Genomic DNA, 15,390 nt, shown 5'->3' on the forward strand with positions numbered 1-15,390 from the left:
AATACAGAGTGAAAAGACTACAAATAAATACACTGTATTTTCTTTCTGTATGACTGTTTTGTGTTACGTTATGAGTGTTTTGTGGTGTATTTTGCAAATTAATAGCAGCTCATTTAATTATAGGAAGGGTGGAGGGCATGTGCAGTCCCATTCCAGAAGATAGGAACCATAAGTAGTGTTGTGTGCTTTCTGTTACCAGGTTTGGTAGAGTTGAGGCCTATGATGACCTGCTGCAAATGCGATTAAATGTGAGATAAATTATAACAAGTAAGGAAGGGTTGCAAGAGCTTGCCTGAATGGCTAGAGGGCAGTGGTAGCAAGGAGGTAGAGAGCACCTTTGCCATTCCTCAGTCCCTTTTTCCATGTGGATTCATCCCAGGTACCAGTCTGGCCTTATATCAGCTTTTAGTTTAGTACCAGTTCCTACCTGTCCCTGAAATCTGAATAGAAGTTGCCATAGAACACTGTGACTTTGGGTTGTGAAAGTACAAAGAATTACTTTATCTGTTGCTTCAGGGTGCATGGCAAAACTAGCAATTTTATTTGACATACACAAAACTTCATTTCCTCTAAGAAGAATATGGAACAAAGCTTTTTGTCATTAAGAATCACATGGTGATCAAAATTTTCTGGTTAAATGGTCACATTGCAGTAGACTCGAAACTAACACCTCTGAGAAGTGTGAAAACCAATTCCGCTAAGTATGGAGTGTTCTGTCCTGAAAACCTCAGCACGCTGATTCCTGAATGCTCAGGAACTATATCTACACAAGATCTGAAACATTGTATTTATTAAAAAAAAAAAAAAAAAAAAGGCTTGTAAAACTACAGTGTGTATATTCAATAGTAATTTGAAGATAGTGGTGGTAAAGACTTGTTAAAATAGACTTCTGGTCTAGAGTTTGTGCTCCTTGGATGATAGATAGAGAGTACTGAGAATTCAAAACACAACCACAGAACTGAGCCACAGGCTAGAACATGTGATGCTTAAAAACTTCTACTTGCAGAAGAGATGAGTGAAAGGCAGGTGTTTTTTTTTTTATTTCCGGTGGTTTTTTCCCTTGGCCAGGGAAACCCCTGGAGCTTGGATCTTTCCAAGGTTTATTGCCCAGAGTGGCTACCAGAAGTTTTGATTACAGATGTGGAGACAGGCACTCCAGTTCTTCCAGTCTTTTTCTCTGAATGCCTGCCTTCCAGCCTCTTGGCCTTCTTATGCTTGTGGTGAGTCAGCCTGGTGCAGTCTGCAGACTAGACAGGACTGTGGTGATCAGGTGCAGAGATTTCCAGCCACTGCCTACAAGATGAATGTGTGAGTCGTGTCCTACCCACACTACTGATGTTTCAGGAGTTGCCTCAGCTGCCTCTGGTGGCAGTGTGTCAGAGAGAGTGAGAATTTGCACTACCAGGCTTTGAGCCTTCCTTTCTTCAGTAGGTGGACCAAGAAAGCATGAGCAATGTTTGTGTTGTACCTCTCCAGACTTATCTGGGGTTTCTATTGGCTGACTGAGCACCTGGTACCTTTCCTATACTATTAAGATTACTTAAGCAAACCCAACAAATTGTGGAATATTAATTCCACGTGTCTCCAAGTTAGTAGTTTTTTTGTCTGCAGATAATTTTGGTGAGGGATCCACAATGTAAAGAAAAGTGGGTCTTTTCTCAATGTCTTAAACAAACTACAGCACTCCTTATGGGTAGAAAAATATAATCATATGGCTTTGCAAATGAGGAAAAACTGACAATTTTTTAAGGGAACCTGTCATTTAAATAAAATGTTTTGAGCTATTGTGGGGTTTCGTATTAATTTCAGTTCCTAATAAATGTTGGTGTTGGCTACTAACTTCCTGGTGCAATTCAGTGTCTTGCACATTCTTAAATAAATACTTATGTGCAAATAATGACTTGCTATTTGCAAGCCTTCAGCAGATCTTCATCTTTGATATGTTCAAATGTCTTACTATCTAGGTCCAGCTACAGCATTGGGAATTTCTAACTGTAATCTTTAAGATGTTGACCCAAGCCCTTTAACAGTGAGTGCTGAAGAGGTTGTACCTGTGGCAGAAAGCAGGGAAAGAACGCACTGTGCAGTGAAAGTCTACCTCTCTTCCTCAGAAACTTCTGTGTGAGAACTCATGTGATGCAATGCCTCTTCCTTAAAGAGCAGGGAAGAAAAATGTGAAAAGTCCCTCCTGCCTGACTGTGGGTGTTTACTTTCTTTTTTTTTCTTGTGTGTAGTGTAGAGATTCATTTTCCCTGTCCCCACTGAGCTGGTGAAGCCCTGCTGCACCTGACACACCAGAAGAGGCTGAGGGAGCTGGATCCCTTCAGCCAGGAGAGGTGGCACTCAGGAGAGATCTAACTGCAGTAGCCAATTATAACAAATATTTGCAGAAATGAGGGATTTTTCTCTGAGGCCCTAAGTAAAAACACAAAAACCAGCTGTCATAAATTGCAGCAGGGGAATCCCACTAGGATATGCAGGAGGAAACTCACACTGAAAGTGATTAAGTATAGGATAAATTTGCCATTAGCCCTGTGCTGAGCATTAGGCTGGACTGAAAGACCTCCAGAGTCCCGTCCTAAGACAGGTTTTCCTGTGAGTCCACACTGGCTGTTTAGAAAAGACTGAAAACTCTGGCTCCAATTGTGAATAGTCTTTAGGTCCAGAGCAATGTGAACTACTCATTTTTTAATTTTTTGTGTGAAATGCTACACGAGAGAGACTTGCCAGGCCTCTGCCAGTTACTAGAAGTATTTTCTGTATGCTTTGGGAATTTCTCCCCTTTCTTCATCCTCCTGCACACTCATTCAGGTATGTAAGGAAAACCCACCCTCATATCCACTGCAAATATCAGAGACTCACAGCCAAAGGTCATGCTACAGGAACAGTTTCAGGGTTAAATTGTCTCCTCTTATGTGTGGAAAATAACTCATTCAAGGGAAAAAGAAAGAAAAGGAATAACCAAGGAGATGGTGCCATGAAGTGGGATGAATCAGGCAACTTTCAGCAAGAATGTACTTGTGAAATGTACCTGTGAATGTACTTGTATTTTACCTCTGTGTAGCAATAGTTTGTCCTCAAGAGAAAAAGAGCTGTTTTCCCAGCATTCTGATAGGTTTCAATTCCAGGAATGGAAAAGATCCTCATGCCCAGAGTTCTATATTGGTTCACAAAAACATCAGTTCTGCTGTTTCACAGTAGTTTGTATCAAAAAGGCGCTTCAGTGTGTAAGCTAGGATGAGCTAATAGCATAACTACTTATGTGGATTCTGCTGGAGAAAGTAATGTATATTGACTTTTCATTTCTTCATAAAGTTCAGAGCGCCCTTAATATTGTTGTTAAAAATTCTTGTATTTTAAATGGCATTGCAGTGCACATCATCCTGTAGTCTTCCTCAATTTTTTTTAAAATGTACTATATACATATTCTATGAAACTCGTATCTATATGTGTGTGTGTAGCTGGTCCTTCTTTGACTGCAGTAATTTTTATCACAGGAAGCCCTGAAGCAGCATGACTGAAGCTGATGAGTAGCACAACATTACAGATGCTGATAACCTGCTATAATTACAATAACAACCAAATTTATATAAAGAGTTAGTTACCAATTAATGCAGAAAGCTGAGCCCAGTTGCAGATAAAACACTATCAGAGTGCAATACACATGAAACCATGAGTTTTTCCATGTGACAGGTGTTTCTTGCCCCATTTCACCACGTGGCAGAGCAGGTTTTTTCTGAGCAAAACCCACCGGCGCCAGGCAGGCTGGCCCTCAGTTCTGCATTCGTAGGAGGAACCACCATCAAAAGCAATTTTGGCAAAGGTCCACACTTCAGCTCCTGGCAATGAGCTGTTACGTGGGGTATGGGAAGGTGTGTTGATACTATTCGAGTAAACAAATGCGTGATCTGTGACTAAACTTTGATGACCTTTCAGTCTAGTGATTGGTTTGTAAAAGTTCCCTATTCCCGCACTTGAGCTCGTATAACATGACGAAATACTAATTGCATTTGGTGTGGGGAACTACTTAAAGGTCACTGAGTTTTGAAAATGTGTTTGGGAAATGGATAGATAAAAAATTTACAGCCAGGGTAGACTTTCTGCTTTCTGCCTTCATTTTGGCAGGTGTTTTTTCACTTCATTTCTTCTCAATTCTTTAATTCCCTTAATTGGTTTGACTAATTAATTATTCAAAGCTGCACAGTTAGCATTTTAGTATATCTGCTGCAGATTTAGTGCTTGTATAATGAGGTATAGGTGATCAGCTGAACTGAGAGCCTGTGCCCATCTGTCTGACCAAGGTCAGCTTCTTGATTAGATATTGTCCAGTTTGCTGAATATAACTGGTTGCCTTTAAATAAAGAATATCTTCATTTGAACCAGAACTTGCACTTTTTCAACCGGACAAGTGTTTTGCCTCCACCTTTTCCCAAAGCAAAGATGATTCTCTGACAAATTTTTTTTGTCTGCAGACAGATGGTCTTCACATCCATTACTCCTTTGGTGGGAGTTGTTACATAGTGCTGCGTTAAGTCATACAAAATTTGCATTTTTCTCTTCTTGCTTGTCATCTTGAGTTTGCAAAAAGAGAATCCTGACCTTTGCCTAGTTGTACTAGTGCATGAGCAGCGAAGCACTGGTGGGTGTCAGCATCGGGGAATTTTCTGAAGGAAGCATGAGGGGCAAGGCCAGGCAGGAGGGCCAGCAAGCTCCCAGCTGCCTCCAGTAGCACCACATCCACCACCAGCAACCGACTTGGCTGAGTTTTCCATACGTCCCAGGAGCACAAAACTCCTCTCCCACCAGGCAGGAATGCATGTGGCATTAAAGCACTAGTAAGCACAAAGTGAGATATTTTTTTTTGCCTGGGAGCCTTGGCATCTCCAGCCCTGGGGTCAAGCTTGTAGGGATGCACGTATTGGGAAGACAGGATTCAGATGACAGCACTGACAAATGCCAATATTTGTGCAGGCAGTGTTGCAGTGCACCTGCACCAGTTGGGGCATATGACTGGCAATGTGAAAGTCCAACCCAGAGAGGCACTTTGGCCCAGTGGGCTGGGCTTACCTTCTCATTCCCTGTTAGGAGGCTGGTAGTCTTGCAGCCTCCCATCATCTGTCCAGCAGCCCATGTGGTGTGAACGTGCTGCCCAACAGCCAGCAGCAATTTCACAGCCCCTCATTCTTCTGATGATACACTCCTAGATGATGTCCTGCTGTGAACACACCTGCAAACTCTTGTCTCTTGCATTTGACCCAGAGACAGTCCATCAAACCAGAGGACAACCCTCAGGTAGGTCTTTTATATGTTTGCAGCAAAATTTCTTGTGTTCCTCATCTGTGAGCAACTAGTGAGCTGAAATATAAATAAATAATTAAATAAATAGATTAATAATTTAATCGATAAAAAGGATGGCAAGCAAGCAAGCTTCTGTGATAAATTTATGGGATAAAACAATACTGACAGGCATCATTTGGGAATTAGTGTCTTTAAAAAAGGACCTTATTTATGATGGTTTGCTTCATAATTAGTTCCAAACTTCAGTGTGACCACAGCTGCCAAGTAAGAACAATTGCTCATTTTTAATTTAGAGCAACTCATATGTTTTCCAGCTAAATTAAACCAAACCGGGGAATTTGGAAAACTACTGAGGGGAAGTCTGGAGTGGTTAACAATTACTTCCTCATAAGACATGCCCAAGAGGAAGAGAGGTGCTTTTCAGTCATGGAGCTGCTCTTCTAAGCATGAGGAGGATCATGCTTTCCTTCCTCTGCTTACTGATGCACCTGCTTCAGGATGAGATAACTTGTAAGTAAGGGCTTTTCGCTGTTTTCCTATGTGGGGAGGGGGGAGGGGGCAGGTCCTGTTTTTGAATCTCTGGATGAGTCAAGAAATCTCTGGATGTTTTGCTGGGTTTTAAAAGTCTGGTCACTTTCAAATTAGTCTGTTGTTTTATCTTTCAAGGTTCTGAAGTACAGATAAAACAAGCATGTTACCCGTTAGATTTTTTCGTGGCTGTATTACCAGTTTCAGTTCAGCCACTACAAGTCTTACCAGACTTTGTGATATGCCAGGGAAAAAGCTGCTGTCATCTAGGTTGCAAAACCCAGAAAAATACTAGGATGTTTCAGAGAGGTTTTTAACTGATTCTGTCAGTAATATTGCAGTTTGAAAACAGATGACCTTAAAAACTGTCAGACACCTTTTCCAGTAGTGCAGACAGGAAAAGCAGTGAATCTCAGGTTATTGTTTATTAGGCAAGAGCTGGTAAATGCAACTGTGGCAACAGTTAAAAGAGCTATAATCTCTTCAGGTTAAAGCTGAACACAGAGGAAAGAGCATTTGACTTTTAACTACTGAATGGGCTGCTTACTGCAGACTCTGTGAATAGATCCAAAGGATTTGTTTCCTGGGATGTGCATGAGGCATCTTACACAGCAGTTAACTCACTAAGGAAAAAAATCCACAAAAATTTAAAAAAACACAAACAAACAACCAAACAAAAAAAAAACCACCAACAAAAAAACCCCACCCAGACAGTCCACATAAAAGTGTTCCTTTCATAGTACTAAATGTGCTTGTTCTGTAACTACTAGATCTCAGGACTGGGAACATTTTGATCGTGACATCCAGGAGATTTAATTTCCCTTTGTGGTCTGCTAGTCACGAAACCAAATGGTCTATGGCAATACCCCCATGATTTCAATACAGAGGAGCGTGTCTGGGACAAACACGTTATGTTATCATTCCATATTATTTGCAGCACTTTCACTTACGGAAAACCAAGGCCTGCAAGACTCGATTAAGCCACAGAAGGTAGAGTTTCGTTCGTTAAACTTCAACAGCACTTTGCATTGGCAGCCTGGGTGGGCCAGAGAGGCAAGAGACACACTCTACTTTGTGCAGTATAAAGTGTAAGTACCGGGGGAACTCCAGCCTCCCACTGTGCCAGGGCCTATCCCTGCTGGCCACATCAAAAGGATTTCTCAGGTGACATGGGATATTCTCCTCATACCTGGGGAACAGCCATGTCCTGCTTGGCTGCCAGCTCTCAGTTGTCACTGCACTTATCAATTAATATCCCATAAGGTGCAGCCAAGCAGCATGAGGCAGACAAGGAACAAGCACCTCCAGCAATATGCTCTGTATCCTCATTGCACCACAGAGTTGAAGAAAAATGTAGGTTGCAGGGCACCTCTGAAGGTCGCTGGATCCAACAGCCTGCCGGAAGCATGTCTGGCTAGGTGAAGTTGTTCTGCAATAGGACATTAAAGGTGTTTCAGTGGCCCACCTTGCCCACGACAGTGTCTCAGGGTGTCTTGGATGGCAAGCTTGAGGCAACACTAGGGGCTGGTCCTCAGGGTCTGCTCCCATCCCTGGTGCACCTGGTGAGTGCCTGAAATCATCATTGCCCTTGAGAAATTACCTGGTGAAATCTGGCATTCTGCTCATTGTTGAACACACTGGCTAAGCCAAAGCTTGCCTGCCTCTTCCACAGGGCAAGTAAGAGGTGGCTTCCTACAGGGCTGGTGACCCATGTCTCTGCTTTAGGTATCTTTCAGAAAAAATGAAAACCTGTAGCTCCCAAATGCCCATGAAATCAACCTTCTCTGTCATCAAACTGAAAGCAGTAAATTTCCACCGGTGTCAGTGACACTGAAGTAAAACAGAGGGCTAACAATCTGCATGGACCCAGTTGGTGGTAGCTAAAGTTTACATCCCTCCTTCTCTTTCTTCCATAGTTATGGGCAGACCACATGGCAAAACAAACATGACTGCTGGGGAATTCAAAGCCATGTCTGTGACCTAACACATGAGACCTCTGACATCCGGGAGCCTTACTATGGAAGAGTGAAAGCCGCATTGGCTGGTGTCTATTCCGACTGGAGCCTCAGCTGCAGATTCACTCCCTGGCGAGAAAGTAAGTGCAAACATATGGGTCTCTCAGAAAGGAATTTGATCTTCTAAGGCATGGAATGCATAATTTCTGCTCACAATTTGCAAGCATCCTTTTCTAGCTGCAAAGCTGTACGTAAAGAAGTTTTAAGTCAATTGCTCCCAGGTGAAGTGTTATGCTAAAATAATTTTTCCCACACTTGAAAGCCAACCAATTATGGCTAAATGGGCACTTACCAATAGTTAGGAGATCAAAAGTGCCCAGCTCCCTTTAATTCACATTGCCCTCTTCCTCAGGGCATGGAACTACATTAATTATTTTCAGCCAGTTTTCAAGCTGCTAGAAGGACAGGACACAAGATGGAAAAAAGGAAACATTCCCGTCTTGGGGCGGAAAGAGAGCTGAGTGCTGTGTGGCCACTATTCTCCTCACATTTATGTGTTTTCCTCACTTCAGCAAAGGACATAGAACAGACATGTGCCAAGCTTTTAGTTAGTTCTGTCATTATAATGCCATAGGATGTTAGAAATGGAGGACTGTCCAAACACTGAACAGTACCAGTCTACCTACCCAAAAGTTCTCTATGGATTAACCAATTTTTCCTCACTGGTCAATGCAAAATTGAATTGTCAGCGTGGGTGACTTCACAGCTCTGCAGTGCAAACTACCTTGAGCCTCCTGCACAAATGAAACCACAAGCTTTGATATAAAGCAGTACCTTGCAGCAGCAATAGCCCATCTTGTCCTGTGCCACCTCCTCCTCCTAAAGAGATGTATGGGGCAGCTGCTGCCCTGTCTCCCCACATTTCTGGGCTGCACACACAGGTATGCAGGCACTATCTTGAACCCTTAGCTGTGTTTAACCAAGTAGATTGCAAAAAATTTTAACGTGATGATGGAAACTGCATTCTTGGCATAACTGAAATGATTCAAATGGATATTTTATGCAGTCCGAGCACACAGACAAATATGAGGGAAAAAGAAAATCAGGACAAAGAATCCAAAGCGTTTTGCTTGACTAGGCAGCACACAGCAACATGCAGCTCTAAGAGATTTCAAAAAGTTTGGTTCAAAGTTAGATTTACAAACACAGGAAATGTCACCCCTGAAATAGCAATAACCAAGCAATAACCACCAAGAAGGAAGAATTTATAAAGTGACTCTTTAGCAGTAAATACAGAATAATATATTGTTGGTAATATGACCATTTGTTGAATGGATTCAAATTGCATTCTATGAAATATTATTAATAAACTAGAGTTGTGTTTATAGCTTTGGGTTTTTTCCTTAGCTATGATAGGACCTCCAATAGTAACTGTGGTTCATAGCAACAAATCCATTGTAGTAAAGCTCCAGCCTCCCCGTTCTCCATATAAAAGGAAGAAAGGCAGCAAGATACCAATGACAAATTATTATGATCTGGTGTATCAAGTCTTCATAATTAACAACTTGCTAGATGAGGTAAGTGTATATTCAAATATGAACCCTTTACCATTGAAAAGCCAGGAAAGTATGGGCACACCATTCTTGTTTTACAGCTGAAATAGTCTTCTGGGATTGTGAGAGCACTGATGACCGCACAGGCATTTGTAAACAATGTAGGCTTATTTTTCAGGAATAAAATTTGTTTGAGCTGAGTTGTAAATCCTCCCTGTATTATTTATCATCAACTTAGTATTTCATACTCTAAGATATATATTAAAAAATTGAGACAGGAGGGGAATTTGAGGGGAGGGGCAGAATTTTCTTTTAAAATCATAAATAAATTATTAATGCTGTGGACTTTGTGTAAGTCCACACGCTGTTCTACACCCTCTGTTGTTAAACTTTACTCACAAATACATTTGCTAGAGAAATGTGCTTGACTGGCTCTTTTTTCTCCACCGTGTGTGAAGCAACACAGAGCCCTGGTGTATGAAGGAAAAGACAAGGTTATTCAAATAAAAGATTTGAGGCCTGGAGTCAGCTACTGCATCGTGGCTAAAACATACGTGCCCATACTGGACCGCAGCAGTGCCTGCAGCAGCAGGCAATGCACCGTGCTGCACTGACAGGGCTGGCGCCTCCGCGACAGGTAAGTCACTAGCTGAAACTGGAGATGACTCTGGAAGTCAAGATCACAAAGGCAGATGCTCTCCAAAAGGAGAAAATAAAGTGTGGCATAGAAACTGCCATCCCTTATGACAATATTAGCTAGAATTCTTACATAATCTCGGTTAGTTGCACACCAGGCAAGAATGTTAAGGCCAAGGAGGTTAGAAGAATGGGATAGAAAATTATTTGCATGCTGGCACTGTCCTCAAAATTATCTCCGTGCCTTTCTTTAAACAGTTATAAATAGTATTACTTTCATTTATTTTTCTGTCAAGTAAGAATTAATTAGGAAAATGAGTTACCTCCAACTTTTTTAACATGCAGTTCTCCTGCAAGCTCTGCATCTCAATTCTGTTCAGAAATTGATCTGATGGATTAATTAAAATATGCCTGTCCCCTTTTTGTAGCCACTCTTCAGTGTAATTTTTTTAAAAATAAATCAGTTATAAAATTTCCTAAGTTCCTGTGGGCCAAAATGCAAGAGTTAGCTCCATTAGCTGGTCTGAAAATTTGGTTTTTTTTACTTACCTCAATCACTAGACTATCTTCAAGTATTATATGCCCAGCAAAGAGATTTACCATCAATCCTGTCTTGCAGGTGCAAAGGCACGGAGTGTACAAAGACTTAGCCCACAGCTGACTTCACTGGAATTGGCCTTAGCAAGCTCATATCTGGGCCCTTTCTAGGGGGAAACTGAAAAAGCATCGAAGTTTGAACCTGGGCTTCTGTTCTACCCTAATTGTTATACCCTAACTATAAAAGTTTTCCTTTCTTCAGCTTCGTAATATGATGCATAACATTGATCTCTCTTGAGTCTTGGTCAGTGGACTTAGGCTAAGGAGGGAGCCCATTTCTAGGGGACATTCCTGCAGTTTTGCTCACCTTCCCAGTACTGTAAAGAGCTGGAAGCTCAGGTTAGAGCTGGACTTCCAAACAACCTGCAGAGGTGCAGGAGGAATGCAGGAGAATGGCATGTGTTCAGTGTCAGTTCAGTTTAATACCACCCAGCTTAAATGCGCACTCCAGCAGCAATTATCTTTCTCTTCCCAATTACAGGGATAATGGCAGAAGACGCTTTCCATCACAGATCCAGCTGTAAATCAACATCTGTTGTCTATGTCTGGAATACATACTTGGACACTTTTTAAACTAACCTTTGCTGCATTAAATTATTTGATTCCTCGCAATCATTTTATGCTACGTGAAGGTCAAGGATTGTTTGTATGTCCTATATTACAATTTATGATGGTATATATTTGCATTTTCAAAGGAAACAGTCTTGTAATATAAAAAAAACGTACAAAAAGCATTTGTGGAAATATCCTTAAGATTCCTTCTAGGGTTTTTCTATTTTAAGCCTTGGAATTAAAATACAATTTATAAAATAGAAGTTTCAGATATTTTATGTCTTCTAGAACTACGGTTGCAACAGAATATGTAAAAAGTGTCCTCTCTTTAAAATAAGAAATGTACAGTACAGGAGTACACCCGTGCTCACAGTGTCTTCCTAGTACCCTCAACATGACATTTCTGTCAGTGAAAACAGTATGTGATTAGCCAGGAACTCATTTAAACGAAAACAGGAAAGATCCTTTCTTTCACTTGATGAAAGACAATTAAAAGGAAGAGACTCTCGGCAAGTTTGCTGATGATACAAAACTGGGGGGACTGGTTGATACACCTGAAGGTTGTGCTGCCATTCAGTGGGACCTTGATAGGATGGAAAATTGGACAGAGAAACCTAATGAGGTTCAACAAGGGCAAGTGTAGGGAACTGCACCTGGGGAGGAATAACCAGTACAGGTTGGGGGCTGACCTACTAGAGATCAGCTCTGCTGAGAAGGACCTGGGAGTATTGGTGGATGACAGGTTGACCATGAGCCAGCAGTGTGCCCTTCTGGCCAGGAGGGCCAATGGTATCCCAGGGTACATTGGGAAGAGTGTGGCAAGCAAGTTGAGGGAGGTGATCCTCCTTCTCTACTCAGCCCTAGTGAGGCCCCATCTGGAGTAGTTTGTCCAGTTCTGGGCTCCTCAGTATAAGAAAGACAAGGAGCTGCTGGAGTATAAGAAAGACAAGGAGAAAGACGGTCCAGCGGAGAGCCATAAGGATGATTAGGGATCTGGAGCATCTCTCTTTGGAGGAGAGACTGAGGGAGCTGGGCCTGTTTAGCCTAGAGAAGAGAAGACTGAGAGGGGATCTTATCAATGCATATAAATATCTCAAAGGCAGGTACCACGAGGACAATGACAATATTAGTACTTAACTACATTCTCTTACTGCAGATGAAATGAGAGGAGGAGAGACTGGAGCAGACACAAAAGGGCAAAGCAAGCCCTGGGAATACTGGAGCTCCCTGCTACATAATCACTATCTACTTTTCCCTTAAATCATATACACAAAGGTGAATCGATTCAGTTTAAGTAACTGAGCTTGAGTTCTCTTAAGCCACATCCAAAGCATTTTTCATGGTCTGTCACTAACACCTCAGCTGGAAGCATCACAGCTGACAACTGCATGAGGGTGCTGGCAGTAGGTGTTTGGGAAGAGGCTGTGCTTAAGGAAGTGAATGCTCATCATACTTGCCTTTACCAAAATGAAAGAGATCATTCCATAAATAAATATTTCCACCACCTGATTTTAATACATTATATATTTGAATGACTAAGTTTGCAGACATCTAGCCATGTCCATATATCTAGTCCATAACCCCAGGTTTCTTTCACCACACTTCCTCTTTTCACTCCTTTCCCAGTTCTTCCAGTTGCTTTCCCCACCCATATCCCACAGTTTCTTTATTTAGGTAAGTTTTTTTAGGACGTGAGTCTTATTAAATCTCTGTACAATACCTAGTGCCAAGACAAGCCTCAGATCAAGCACTGCCCTGCTGCCCCTCTTGCACTGGCCAGAACAACAGTAAAACTGACTAGGCAAACTATTAAGAAATAGCCTGTCTTATATTTCAGCAGTGGTGACTTCATCCATTTGTGGGTCATCACAGCCTGAAAATAATATCTGTAGTAATTCAAGTTCTTTCTCAAATTCACTTCTTTCCTTAGTGCAGCTCATGTTGCCACTGTTACACAAAGATAAAGTGTTGTTAAGGTAACATCTACTAACCCCAGCCAGAGAAGACAATGCCAAATACTGTACCTTTGTCAGATGCAGAGGGTGAAACTCTTTTAAAGAAAACATTAAAAAAAAAAAAGAAAAAAAAGAAAAGAAGAAGCAGCAGAGCCACAGGGACATTTGAAATCTGAAAGTTTTTCAATTTTATTAACTTATGAAAATATGCAGCATGCATACTGAGAAAAACAACAAAAGATCTGAAGAAGTCTTGCACAGTTGTGTTGCTAACCAGATTTCACTTCCTCAGCAACAACACAGGCTTACGGAAAGCAGTGCAAGAGTTGCAGGAACTCACTTCCATTCTGACAGTACCATGATTTATCATTGCCAGCCCCATGATGTTCTGCAAAAGCAGATTTTCCCTTTCCATTTGAAATGCAAATTTCCTTTCAGTGCTGTTCTGACATGTAATTTTACCAGGGAAGGGCTTGGTGCTGTATTTTTTAGTCCACAAAGGCTGAAGGATCTGCACCCACATCTTCTAGATAGCCTTGGCAATGCTGTAACTTTTAATAACAACTTATTGTGCCTTAGACTGTATGCTGCACTGCTATTTATGACTCCATGAGGGTGGAATGGAGAAAGAGTTCTCTTTACAGCTGGGACTTTCCTGCAGGCAAGTCAGTTTGGAAATACCTGGAAAAGTGAGCTCTACCTCTCCTTTCTCTTTCTCTTCATGGGCACAAGCAGACCATCTCCAGAACTGCCTGGATTGACACACAGCTCTGCAGTGGTTCATGCGCATGTACACCATTCAGTTCAGGATGCTTTCACATCGTTGGCTTGGCTCCTTCTGGCTAAAAGTTTGCAAGGCCCAGCTGAAAACACCCTTCTCTTGTTTTTTTAGTCACTTACAGAGGAGACATTTTCTACCCAAGCACCAGCTTCTGTTTCAGAAAAGAGATAAATAAATGCTGACTTTTCAGGGTATGGCACTGGGTGGGGAAGACCAAGCAGTGTAACAAAAGCAGGACTTAGGACTTGTGCAACCTATTCTGTAAGTTCTCACTTGCCACTTTGCTGAGGGATGTCTGCCTTTCACAATAGCCTCATCTGGCTGGGTCCCTGTATCACAGCCGAGGGTCCCTCTAATGAGAAATAAATACTATGTCTTGGAGAGTTTGAGATTATGGACTTTGTTGTGAAGTGGAGCCCATCCCACAAGGGTCTACCCTTCTTTCTTTCATGACAGTGTTTGAACATTATCTTATCTGTTGGGTGGAATAAGTGCTTATCTCCTACTATAAATGCCTTTATCTTCCCGTTCTGCTGGCACTCACAAGAGCAGTATTCAGCTACCAGAAATTCAAGAACAGGGCTCCAGAAAAGCTGATAGAGAAACAGCAATGGACCAGATGCTCCAGCCTTATAAATTAGGAGAAGATTATGCATAGCCAGCTGTACCATATAAATGCCCATTTTTATATGATGCCATGATCCTTGATGTTTATCATATGATGTAGCATCTGGCCAGTCTTGTTCACACCGCCCATATATCTGCTTTAATCAGATGTGAGCTTGGGGTTTATTTACTTGTATGACTTGATCTCTGCTGAGAACCGCTTCATGGCCCAGGGGTGGGGCTCTGTTGTGAAATGGTGTTGGCTTTTGCCACAGATCTATTAGATGTTATCAAATATTCCAGCCTGCAGAGAATTAATCATAAATAGGTGGGGTTTTCTATGGATTTCAATGTTTGCTACAAAGATATTAATCTGTAAAATCTGGCTGATAAAAAAAAAAAAAAAAGCACCCCAAACTCCTGAGTGTTAGTTTGTCACAAAGGACACAAGACACAAAACAAGAGTACTTCTTTTGAGAAGGGGAGGGAAAGAAAAGACATCAGTGTTCACTGCTAGGAAAGCTACAGACTCCTTTGCAACTTGTTTTCAGAATCTTTTATAAAAGTTTTCCAAGGAAAAAAAACATTTAAAATGTAATTCCCCAAATGATGAAGTAACTGGCTGTTTTATTGTAAGTCTTATGTGTTTAGTCTGCTGAAGGCCCAGTTCAAGGGGTCATTGCTGCCAGAATTTTGGCTTGAGATGAGGAAAAATGAGAGGCTTGAGCCTTGGTGCTTACAAGGAAAGCTCAAAAAGGGAATACTTGAAAAAGCTCCATCATCTGAGGTAAATACTGAAGATAATGGCCAGTCTTCGCAAGCGAAGATTTGGGAAAGGTCATAAACCCTTCGAGCCTGCGCAGTGGATTTTTTTTTTTTTTTTTTTTTTTAGGTGAGACACAGCGTGCGCTGAACTGAGCCCACCCTTT

General features: G+C 41.6%; 1 protein-coding gene across 1 annotated transcript; it reads left to right on the top strand.

Annotated features, from left to right (window-relative positions):
- Positions 1 to 5,692: 5,692 nt before the first annotated feature.
- Positions 5,693 to 11,477, top strand: IL22RA2 (interleukin 22 receptor subunit alpha 2). Its single transcript, XM_064649374.1, is given in 7 exon segments — positions 5,693 to 5,731; positions 5,733 to 5,808; positions 6,764 to 6,914; positions 7,743 to 7,921; positions 9,189 to 9,358; positions 9,793 to 9,971; positions 11,049 to 11,477. Coding segments are annotated over 6 exon segments (771 nt in total). The 3' UTR covers positions 9,949 to 9,971; positions 11,049 to 11,477.
- The last annotated feature ends 3,913 nt before the right edge of the window (positions 11,478 to 15,390 follow it).

Source organism: Pseudopipra pipra, chromosome 3 (genome assembly GCF_036250125.1).
Source record: "Pseudopipra pipra isolate bDixPip1 chromosome 3, bDixPip1.hap1, whole genome shotgun sequence".
Classification (NCBI taxonomy): domain Eukaryota; kingdom Metazoa; phylum Chordata; class Aves; order Passeriformes; family Pipridae; genus Pseudopipra; species Pseudopipra pipra.